The sequence below is a fragment of the Podarcis raffonei genome, chromosome 2 (assembly GCF_027172205.1).
Source record: "Podarcis raffonei isolate rPodRaf1 chromosome 2, rPodRaf1.pri, whole genome shotgun sequence".
NCBI lineage: Eukaryota > Metazoa > Chordata > Lepidosauria > Squamata > Lacertidae > Podarcis > Podarcis raffonei.
In genome coordinates, this window is record NC_070603.1 from 35,209,367 (window position 1) to 35,221,796 (window position 12,430).

General features: G+C 45.4%; 1 protein-coding gene across 2 annotated transcripts in view; it reads left to right on the top strand.

Annotated features, from left to right (window-relative positions):
- The first annotated feature begins 704 nt into the window (after positions 1-704).
- TMEM94 (transmembrane protein 94) overlaps positions 705-12,430 on the top strand; it is a 73,119-nt gene continuing 61,393 nt past the window's right edge. The window contains exons 1-2 of one of the 2 annotated variants that reach the window (XM_053375882.1): positions 705-874; positions 9,129-9,260. In XM_053375882.1, the coding sequence (XP_053231857.1) occupies positions 9,237-9,260 (24 nt within the window). In that variant the 5' untranslated portion in view covers positions 705-874; positions 9,129-9,236. The remainder of the gene's footprint in view (positions 875-9,128; positions 9,261-12,430) is intronic. The other variant, XM_053375884.1, reaches the window with a different exon arrangement.

The window sequence follows — 12,430 nt, forward strand, 5'->3', positions numbered from 1 at the left end:
GACTAGCCAGTTTGTTATATTAGACAGAATCTGTACCTGCCAATGTCCAAATTAATATCTGGAAATTTCACAAAATCACCATCGCTACTGAGCAGGCAAATAAAATAGTCTACAATTTTTTATTATTATTATTATTATTATTATTATTATTATTATTATTATTATTATTATACTACCCTATACCCGCAGGTCTATATGATTAATTGCCAAACATTAAATTTAATTTTGAAGGACTATTAACTTGATACTTTTTACCCAGTATATATTTTCCAGTTTATGAACATAAAATTTCAGCGATATAAGTATAGATGCCAATGTCAAATACAAATAATAATAATAATAGAATCTCTAAGTAGCTGAAAGGAAATCCATGCTCTAAAAATACATCTTCTATAAACAGGGATTTTCCCCCTCCGCAGCGGTCTCAGAACGGGAGAAGCAGCCTGCCGGGTCTTGCGGCTCAGCATGTGAGATCTACCCCTCAAGGAAATCCCTCGTTTCGATCGTCAGCAAACAGCTCCTGTTTCAGTCCCTAAAACTAGCCGCCGTTCGCTGTGCACAGATGGTTTGGAGAGAAGGGCGGAAGTACAGCGTCACCCTTCACCCCACCCTAACCTACCACAGCTAAAGCCCTGAAATGTGAGGCGAACGTACCCAATCCAGTGCGAGCTTATTTAACTGCACCTGAAGCCACACGTATGATACTTTGGAGTAAAGCGGGTTATTTTGCCATCAACAAGGATGGCGGCTATAGAGATGTTTGGGGGAATGGCGTGAAGGGTTGCCTGGGAGCATTCTCCAGCTGGCGGGGAAAGGCCCCAGGATTTGCTGGGGACCCCCGAGACAAAAGAAAGGGGATATTAAACTCGTTCTGGTAAGTAACCTACCGCTCCCTTCGGGAAGGGTGGAAAAAGGGGTCGCTCCTTGAGACCCAAGTTTCTGCCCTTCGTCCTGAGGCGGCTTGTTTTTATATATCCCCACGCCTTCCCCCCTACTCTGAGGATTTAGCGAGGCATTGGGATAAAGAGGCATTTCAAAGCTGCTGTTTTGGGGGGAGGGACGGGGAGAGAAGTGCCGATTTATCAGCTTTGCAGCTCTTGTCAACACGCGTCGCCTTCTCACGATCTGTGAGTTGGAGGCCACCTCTGCAAGGCTGTGAACTTTTCAACCTATTCCGGGGTGTTTCAGTGGGTGTCTCGAGTCAGGGTAGCCAGACCCTGCAGGAGAGCAACCAGGCGCCTTGCAGTAGGAAGTTTCTGCACGACGCCAGTTCCTTGCAGCTGCAAACGCTTGCAAATCTTGCAACCCACGCAAGCTCCCTCCCTCTCTGCCTTCCTCCCCGGCTTGCTGGTGGAACTCGGGAGTCATATTACTGTCTCTGACTGACAAGCCGTTACTTGCCCATTGCTGCTTAATTCAGTCCGTGTAAATGCGCCCTGGTAGTGCCCGTGTAGGCAGACGACGCTGACACTGCAGTGTTAGCAGGTCCATGCCGTGCTTCCCGCGCGGTGAGGGCCCTGACACGTGTTAAGGAGTTTCTAGGAACGTTCTGCACTTTGCCCGGTGTATTGCATAATCGTTTAACCCAGCGCAAGAGACGTTAGAAGTAACCAGGCAGTCCCCCACGTTGCTATGTTACAACAGCATAACGAGGAGAACTGAAATATACTCAGAGTCGCAAAGTGATTTCATGCTCTTTATTCAGCTCATAGTGGTGAGGAGGAATGAATGAAAGTCCCCTCAAAGTATCTGCTTTATATACATTATTTACACAATGGGCTGCACATGATTGGCTAATTCCGGAATTCTACTGTAAGCCAATCAGGTTGTGGATTCACTTCTATCTGGAGCATGATTGGGTAGTTCCTGCCAACCAATCATACTGCTGCATTGTTCTAGGACCAATCAGACTGCTGCCTTTTGGATCCTATTGTTCTAGGACCAATCAGACTGCTGCAGTTTGGATCCTATTCAACTCAGTACATAACACCCCTCCCCTCTAAGTTCCAGTCCTGCCCGGGAGGTCGCATTCATAGTCCTCGAGGTACGCCGGCGGCCTACGTGTGCGTTGCGGCCTGGGGTGTTCCCTGGTCCGGGGTTCAGGTTCTGGCTCGTGTTCCAAGGATGCTGGCTGTGATGGGGCTGTTTGGTCTGGCGCAACCGGCTCACTCAGTCGTGGTTCTGGTTCCGGTGTCCTTTCGGCCTCGCAGGTCCTCTCTGTATTTACTGATTCTGCCTCTCCTGCTGGCCCCTCGTGCTCTATGGACCTCACTGCCCCTCTGTTCCCTTGGGACTCCTCTGCCCTTTCCTCCTCCTGGTTTTCTCCCGGGAATCGTCACCGTATCTGGTCGCAGTGGCGGCGCCAGCATTGCCCCCCATCCGTTAGCACCTCATACGACACGGGGCCAGTGACCCTGGTGACTGTGGCGGGTACCCATGCTGGGCCTGCCCCAAAATTCTTTGCGTACACTGGGTCCTGAGCCTCGAAGGTCCGGGGGTTCTTGCCTTCCCCCACCACTACCTCATCCTGAGCTCTATCGGGGTGAAGGCGGTCCAATCTGATTGCAAGGCGCCGACCCATTAGTAGTTCAGCGGGGCTCCGGCCAGTCGTTGAGCTGGGGGTGCTGTGCTGTGCTAGAAGGAATGCGGCAAGGCGGTACTCCCAATCCCCTTGCGTCATGCGGCGAAGGGTGTCCTTGGTGGTCCGCACCATGCGTTCTGCTTGGCCATTGGTGGCAGGGTGGAATGGCGCCGGACGGATGTGGCGGATGGCGTTCTGTGCTGTGAAGGTTTGGAATTCTCCTGACGTAAATGCAGTCCCGTTGTCTGAGACGAGAGTGTCAGGGAGCCCGTGGGTTGCAAACAGCCTGCGTAGTACCCGGATGGCTGCGGATGTAGAAGTGGACGGTACCAGTGCACCTTCCAGCCATTTGGTGTAGGAGTCCACCACTATGAAGAATGTTTTCCCCTGAAAGGGGCCAGCGAAGTCCACATGCAGGCTTGACCATGGTGCTCGGGCGGACTCCCAGGACTGGACTGGGGCCCTTGGGGGATCGGGGCGGGATTCTTGGCAGGCCTGGCAGTGTTTGACCCAGGCCTCTATCTCTCCGTCGATCCCCGGCCAGCACACATAACTCCTGGCAAGGGCCTTAATTCTTACTACCCCTGGGTGTGTCTCGTTTAGGGCTGTGAGGACCCTTTAGCGGAGGGGCTTGGGAACAACGACCCTGCTTCCCCATAACAGGCACCCCTTGTGGGCCGACAGTTCATGTTTGCGGGTTGTGTAGCCGGCAAATTCTGGCCCGGGGCTGCTGCTGGGCCATCCCCTCCACACCCAGTCCAGGACCCGGGAGATGACCCTATCTTTCTTGGAATGGTGTGCAACTTCTTGTGCCTGAATGGGGTTGGTCGGGAAGCAGTTCCAGGCTCATAACCTCTTGTGTAGGTGCTGGGTCGGGGCCTGTTTCCGGTAGTGGTAGCCTGCTGAGGGCGTCAGCATGGCCCATCGCCTTCCCCGGACGGTGAATCAGTGCATACTGGTAGCTGGCAAGGAAAATTGACCACCTGAGGACACGAGGAGACAGCACTTGGGGGGTCTGCTTTTCAGGGGCAAACAAGCCAAGCAACGGCTTGTGGTCAGTCACCATGGTGAAGGGCCGCCCGTACAAGAAATCATGGAATTTTTTTACTCCCTTCACGATTGCCAGACCCTCCTTGTCGATTTGCGAGTAGTTCCGCTCGGTTGCGTTGAGTTGCTGCATTCTGAATCCTATTGTTCTAGGACCAATCAGACTGCTGCAGTTTGGATCCTATTCAACTCAGTACATAACAAGAACATTACTGCAGCATATCTAAACGAGACGCTCGGTACTCATCCTTTCAACTACTCTTCTCCACATCGTTACTTTCCTAACCAGGTGCCCCCCAGATGTTGGCATACAACAACATGGCCACTGGTTGGGGATGATGGGAGTTGTAGTCCAACAACAGCTGGAGGGTGCCTGGTTGGGAGAGCTCACTTTACCACGATGCAAGTGTGCCTCCCCCCCCCCCCAATGCACTTTGTGGAAGTTTCCTCTGATGGTCAGCTGATTTTAAAAGCTTTCTTTTTAAATTCAAGAAAAAGCCTGTTTTTAATTAATGGACAAATTTAGGTAAATATTTCAATATCACCTTATCACTGATCATATGTCGTCTTTTGACTAAATAATGCAGAAAACGAATCCCTCAAATTCACCTTTTAAGGTATTAGCAGAATCCATTGTTTGCAACAATGTAATTGGTACTAAACCTTCCCACTCAGCTCCATAGGGGTTTGCTTAGTAGTCAGATTTTTAAAACTACTGTACTGTATCGTTAATTGGATTGATTAGTGCTCCTGTGCCTAATTGACTACATTGCTGGTTACAAGCCATAGCGGTTTGGGTAGTAAACAAAATTAAATACAGTGGTACCGCGGGTTACATACGCTTCAGGTTACATACGCTTCAGGTTACAGACTCCACTAACCCAGAAATAGTGCTTCAGGTTAAGAACTTTACTTCAGGATGAGAACAGAAATCTGTTTCTGGTGGCGCGGCGGCAGCAGGAGGCCCCATTAGGTAAAGTGGTGCTTCAGGTTAAGAACAGTTTCAGGTTAAGAACGGACCTCCGGAGCGAATGAAGTACTTAACATGAGGTACCACTGTACCAGCAGTGTAATCCCACGTATGTCTAGGCAGGAGTAAGGCCCATATAGTTAACTGTAACTTGTTTTTCCCCCTAGTTTGGTGCCCTGTTGACTGGGGTGAGGATACTTCAGGCTGGTGAGATCTACTTTTAATCTTGTTAGAACACTTAAGATCTACCAACCAGAGCTTGGTGTAAAAGAAATACTCTTGGACAAAAATAATCATGGGCCTAGGAATTTGTTCTGAGTACTGGAATTGAGTTCACAGACTTTCTACTTGCCCTTAGTTTTCTTAATTTTACTAGGGAGTCATTTAGTTTCTGCTTTATTAAACAATGCCATGTCTATGTTTGGTGGCTCAGTGGTGGAAAGGGTATGCTAGCTTTAGTGGAGATATTCTCTAACTACACCCAAAACATTTTTCTCCTTCCAATAACCAATGTGGAGTCTGCATAAATTATATAAAGCGATTTGGATGGGATCATTTAGATACCAGTAATTTTCTTTTAGAGTTTTTTTCTCATAGAAAACAATGACTTCGAAATGTCACAGAAAATGCACCTGCAGAGACTATATATGTTGCTTCCTTTACATCATATGTGTAAAACAATAGAGGAACTAGTCAGCTCTTACGCCGGAAATGATCTTATAGAGGTGCTTAAATTTAGGGAGCTCATGTCAGCCAATGAGCAGGTTTTATTTCTTTATTCCGTTTGTATCCTACCCTTCCTGCAAAGAGCTCATGATTGTGCCTTGATGCTGCAGTCCTGTGTTTGCTTCCAGAGAACAGGCCCTTTTGAATGCAATGAATATTAGTTCTGTGGAATCATATGTAGGATTGTGCTGCATCTGTCACAATGACCCTGTTTTGTAGGTTAGGATGGGGGAGTATGACTTTTGCAACATTTGACCAGTGAACGTCATAGCTCATGGGAGAATTTCCCCCTTCCAAACCCAGATTATTGTACACTATTATAGCCTGAATTTGCTAGCAGACTTGGCTACTTCTTGTGAAAATTCTGGACATCACTATGCCAGCATGGTAGGTATGTGATTCCCCAAACCACCCAAGATGAGACCAGACTAGACTGTTAATGGCCTGAATTTGCTAACATACTTTGTCGCTTCCATGTAATAAATCCATATATAGGTTTGGGTGCAGATCTAGGGCCACATCCACACCACGTATTTAAAACACATGGCTTACCGAAAAGAACTCTGGGAGCAGTAGTTTAGCCCTGACAGAGCTACAATTCCCAGCACTCTTAACAAGATTCTTTGTGGGAGGCCATGTGCTTTAAGTGTGCTTTATATGCATGGTTTGGATGTGACCCTGGACCTTTTGAAACCAATGGAAGGGATGTACTGAGGGATGGCAGGGGTAACGGGCATGCAGAGTGCCCACCCAAAATAAGCCCTAGTCTTTTGCTCCAAAGGTGAAGAATGTGGTTGGCTGCTTTAGTTCTGGGTGGTGCTCAGAACAAGCACCTGCCTATCCCCAGCAGCAAAGCAAACCCAGGTCCTGCTGGCCCTTTGGGCACTGTATCGCTGAACCCCTTTGAAGAGCCTCAGCAGCTCAGTGCTGAACAGGTCTCTCCTCTGCTTCTCAACTCTTGAGTTTAAAGCTGGAGAGAGGAGCTGTGGTCATCCCCACAGTTGCACTGGGCTTCCACAACTCCACAGAAGATCCCATCTCCCTCCAGCTGCAAAACTGGGAGTGGAAATTGTGCTGCACACCTGTGGGAGATCTGGGACAAAGTCATGGGACAAGGATAGGATCTTGGCGTCCAAAGGTTTTAGCTTATTCAACAAAGGCAGTCTGAATTTTTTGAACTTTGCATATTCCCTATGTGTTTTTTATAATGTCCAAAAGAGAGTTGTTGTAGTTTCTTTATTTCTGACAAACTTGAAATCCTTTATTCCCCCCCCCCCCTTGAATGAAACTGTAGGTAGCACTTCTAACTTGATTAAATTTGCTTGTGCAACCAGGAACAATATAAATTTTGCTTTGGCGCTGGATGTGGCCAGGCATTGTACTGATAGAATGGTGAATGCATACAATGGCTGCAGCTTTTTAAAACACGTTTTCTTTATAAAAGATCTAGGAGAATGCACATGTAAGCAAATATATCCCATAGAGCCTTGAGGAGTAGCTGGTTAAAGGCAAATCAGGTTGTGAAAACGATATCTGAACAAAGCAATGTATCGGAGAGTGTAGGTAAGCGCTAAGGGTGTCATTATGTAGCTTCCTTTTAGATGGGCAGGGTATAAATAAATTATTATTATTATTATTATTATTATTATTATTATTATTATTATACTTAACCAATTGCTGTTGGGTAGCTTAAGGCTGTGTAGAGGAGGCCTTTGGCCAGAAGCTGAGAAATGGGGATCACTGCTTGTTCTTTGCTTTTGAGGTGAGAGGTAAAGTTTCGGGTGTTATAGTTTGAATGTTGATGGTCAGGAGGCATGGTTTGCTTTTAAGATCACATTACAGCTTGCTGCCAGAGACAGAATGTCTCACTGCAGTGCAGCCCATATTCCTGTCTTGCACAGCTGTCTTGCCTCTTGACCTTCTCTATCAAGTGGCACAGAACTGAGCTTCTATTGCTAAGAGCTAAGATTTTTATTTTATTTTTGCAGGGTGGGTGGGAGTATTTTTGTTTTGATCTTGCTTCAGGCATTTTCTGCTTTTTGACAGTCATTTTGAAGCTATATGTTTCCAAATTTGGCTATTTCAGAGTGCAATTGTTAATAGTTTTTAAAGCAACAACAAACCACCAACCAGAGCATCTTATTTCCCATTCTGCTACGGGTATTAGTGTGTTTAAAGGCAGAGCATGAAATATTTCAGCAAGATCTGTGCTACAGCTTCCTTTCATTCCGCAGCTGCCATCATCTGCTGTGCTCTGAAAACATCTCCTTGTAGCATTCTATTCCTGAACTGGGCTGACAGGGCAAGATTAAGCTAGTGAGAATCCTTTCCATCCTGGGCTTCAGATAATGGAAATCAGGGACACAGTTCAAACTGAAGGCAAATTCTGAGGTTGTGCCAGACTGAAAGCATATAGCTCAAAGGAATTTCTAGGGGATGACTGAGGGCTCTACCTGTTTAGCTAGCAAGATGTGCTGAATATGGTCAATGCTGTGTGTACTTCACACTAAATGAAATTGCACCACAAAGAGCTAAATTCTGCACCCTTGATATATTATATGCCAATTTACGCATACCTATATACTGATTTTTTATAACTTACTCTGCTTTTGTATAATTTATTTTGCAAAGGATTATGCGCTGCTGCCTTGCTTCCTAAATGCTAGAAATCCCACTTAGAACTCTCCTGTTTTCAAGAACAAATCAGTGTTACAGCTCATCAGTAACATATTATATTTTTCTCTTTTGGGTTCCTGGATTGTGGTGATACTGTTGATGCTATTAGGATTCCTACTTGAGTACTTTATGCATATTTCTATTTTAATGTTTTTCATTAAGTATATGATATACATCTATTTTGGTTTTCTTCATTTTCTATGTTGCATTTGGTGGTGTCTAGCAGGAAAAAAAACCCTTTATGTTTCTAAATAAATTGAAGTGTTTGAGTGTGCAAAGTCAAGCTAAATTAGATTCCCCCCAATCCATGTGGAAATACAGACCAGTCTTATTACTGAAAACAATTCTGTTGCTTTCAAAGATTGACTACATTTTAACCTTGACTTTAGTAGCTGGTAGAAGACCTGAGTCAGACTCTGATATCTAGCAAGTCTACAACTGAGGCACAGACTATGATTGGAATTTGACCCACAGGTCACAAAATGCTTGTTGGGAGAAACAGCTTGCCAGCTAGGCTCTGTTAATTCTAGCTATGCTAAGATTTTCTTTACTGATGATCTAGCACCTTTCTTTAGACACTCTAGCCAGTGACGGATCTGGCTTGTGCTTGACTCTGTAGTGTAACCACCTTGTCAAAGCAGATTTGATGTGGTTGTTTTAGATAGCGGGAGAGTCATGACTACAGGCTCCATTGGAGATTATCTGGGCAGGGACCTGGTCAGAGATAAAAATAACAAGACAAATAGCTATTAGTGACAGGCAGCCTCTATCACAAGCCTCCTGGCTGGCATTTGAGCATGCCGTCTCTGCAGCACCTGATGAAATCTGGCTTCTTACTTAGAGGCTGAGCTTGGCAGTTCTCTTGGACGTGTCAAGAAAATGCATTCAGTGCCAATGCAATAATCATGTTATGCCTTACAGGGTATTTCATTTTGCCCGTGGTACTGGCCTTTTCAGTAGTTAATACAGATGGACCCTATTTAGTGGTGGGGTGGAAGTGTTGCAGAAGGTACAATAAGAGCCATCTTCTGTTTTCTCATCTGTCTAGATCTTGAATTCTCCAAAGTGCTTTACTTTAAGAGAGAGTGAAGGTAAAAGAGTGACATTTAACCCCTTTTGTTTCTGTAGATGTTATCACTAAGGCACGCTAATTGAACTTCATACATTATCTAGAAGAGGACCTCTCATGGAATGGTGGTTGTGGTCTTCTGGGTATGCTCTGTCCACTGAGTAACCATGGACTCCAAGGAGAAGTGTCAGGTAGGTTTTTTGGTCATGTTGTAGCTACTGTAGTTCTAGATGAATCTCTCTATTGAATTTGCTTCTGGTTGACTTTAGTTGGAAGATGATGAGTGGTCAAGTGTTCTTAATATCAGAATGGCTTTCATTGGTGAGAATCTGGAAGCCCAGATTCATATTTACAGTGGCACCTTGGATTACAGACGCTTCAGGTTACAGACACTTCAGGTTACAGACTCCACTAACCCAGAAATAGTACCTAGGGTTAAGAACTTTGCTTCAGGATGAGAACAGAAATCATGTGGTGGCAGCAGCAGGAGGCCCCATTAGCTAAAGTGGTACCTCAGGTTAAGAACAGTTTCAGGTTAAGAATGGACCTCCAGAACGAATTATGTACTTAACCCAAGGTACCACTGTACTCTGTGTGTGTTTTTCTACTACTTCCCCTTTACAACTGTGGAGGTTACTTCCAAGTAATCATAAGCATATATAACATAGTTTACATACTGTTCTCCTGGATAAGATGAATGCCAAGGGTTACTGCTGTGGGATATGTTGAACTTCTTGAGAGATATAGCTTGTGAACTTGAATGTAAGCTGTTTTCTGGCAGTGATAGTTGGTTAACAAAGATCTTTCTGTACTATTATTAAGGATGATCATTGTGTGACTGTGTTGCCACACCGTGAAACTTAAAAAACCATGAGATTAGCTCTGAAATTATTAACTTTGGAAAGCTGCTTTTGAGCCTTCTTTTTACTTTTCAAGATTTTATCCACAGCCATCATCGCTGGAAATGCTTTTTCTCATTTATTGTTTTTAGTGATGCACTACAAATAATAGTAGTCATGCTGGCCACATGACCCGGAAGCTGTATGCCGGCTCCTTCGGCCAATAAAGCGAGGTGAGCGCCGCAACCCCAGAGTCGGCCACGACTGGACCTAATGGTCAGGGGTCCCTTTACCTTTATCTTTTACAAATAATAGGACACCAGAAAGTGAAAGTTCCCATAGGTCCATGGCACCGAACTTTATATGATCATAGGCTATACAGTAGTCTGCTCACTTTCTGTGATTTTAACAGTTTTTCATGGCTACAGTTGTTGCAGAAATGATGCCAATTGTATGTGACCAGCTACTTGTTAACTTGCTTCTTCCTCCATATGAATGGGGGCAAGTGTGATCCCTTGAAAACATCAATGTCCACTAAATTCCCAGTTCTCAATGATGGAGGCACACAGTGACTAAAAGTGGGGGAAAGCGGGAAAAAACCAGAAGAGAGAAATGCTAGAGGAACTGATGTGTGAATCTATTCAAAGTAAAACATTTTATTTCACAAACCTACTTCTGGATTTATTGCTTCAGAAGAGAGCCAATGAAACCAAATCCCAAGACAGCCTTTTGTTCGTAGAAAGGGACTTTTGATGTCAGGTGGAGTCTTGTTTTGGCTGTGCATTTAGGAATTAAGCATTACTGTTTACGCTTTCTCCATGGTTTCCTAACCTGCATCTTTCCAGAGAGATTGTTTTATATGGAATGCTGGTAGGATGGCATTCCTTATGCTTTGTTCAATCTGATCCAATCTGACCCAAGCATGTGTATTTAAGGACAGTTCATCTTGTTCATGTGGGTTGTGTGGAATAGGGGTCCTCAACCTTTTTGAGCATAGACAAAAAAAGGAGGCAACATACCTTCCCTCAAACACGAAACACCCCTGGAAAAAGTCTCTTTAAAACAAACAAGCAAACAAACAAACAAATTAGGACAGGCTTGATGTCTGAGGGTGCCCATAGTTCCTATGGATTCCCCCTTGGGGACCGTGGTAAAGGTAAAGGTACCCCTGCCCATACGGGCCAGTCTTGACAGACTCTGGGGTTGTGCGCCCATCTCACTTAAGAGGCCAGGGGCCAGCGCTGTCCGCAGACACTTCCGGGTCACGTGGCCAGTGTGACATCGCTGCTCTGGCGAGCCAGAGTTGCACACGGAAACGCCGTTTACCTTCCCTCTGGTAAGCGGTCCCTATTTATCTACTTGCACCCGGGGGTGCTTTCGAACTGCTAGGTTGGCAGGCGCTGGGACCAAGCAACGGGAGCGCACCCCGCTGCGGGGATTCGAACCGCCGACCTTTCGATCGGCAAGCCCTAGGCACTGAGGCTTTTACCCACAGCGCCACCCGCGTCCCGTGGTAGAGGACCGTGGTAGAGGAGCACAATTTCTAGATCTACCTCTGCAAGTGCCAGACTGAATAATGTGTTAGCAATGTGAAAGGGTAGCATCCTTTTATTAGCTGAGTATGCTCAATCTAGCTTTGTCCTTGGTATCTTGAGGCAGGTGCATATCCTGATCTGAACAGGCATAGCTTATCCCTGGGTAGTGTATCTGCTACCTATTACCAGATGAAGTGGGAACAATTCAACTGTAGGAGTGTCTTAATGATCGATGGCATGCGGTTGTTGTTTTAAAGTGAGAAGTTGTTTTGCAATTGCAATAGTTGTGTGGCGAGGACAGGCTATTTGGTAGGGGCAATAGGAAAATGTTTGGGGTGAGGAACGCTCATTACAGCCTTGGCGTTAACACTTCTCTCACTGGTGTGTTTTGTGATCTCATTGTGCTGTGTTGTGAGATTTTTTGTGTGTGTGCATTAAAAGAGGATGTGGCTACAACTGTTGGGGTATCACTGCCCTTTTCTGTGGAAATCCAACCCTCATTGTGCAACATGTGCTGGCTTACATTTAAAAAAGTGAGCAGCCTGGGAACAAGAAAGAAGAATCACAAGGACAGTAATAAACTTTGAAGGTTGGAGGATTAGAGGGAACTCCAAGACACAAACTTGCTGACCAATAGGAACCTTGCCCAATACTCTGCTCCTTCACAGGTACTTCAGTCAGAGCTTTCCTTAATCACATGCCCTCCAGGTGTTTTAGTGTTCTCCAGATATTGTTGGACTCCAACAACCATTGGCCATTCTGTCTGGAACTGATAGGAGTTATAGTCTGTAGGAAGAGACCAGGTTGGGGAATGCTGTACAATAAGTCCCATAACTATGTGGGGTCGAGAGAGAGAGAGAGAGAATCTTGAGATTCTTACTTTGCAGATGGATAAATAAATATGTTGTTTGGCCACACATTCTTTGACACATTTACATCTAAAGTGTGGCAAAAGCCTTCTTGCCAGTTGGCAGGTCAGTCTGGATG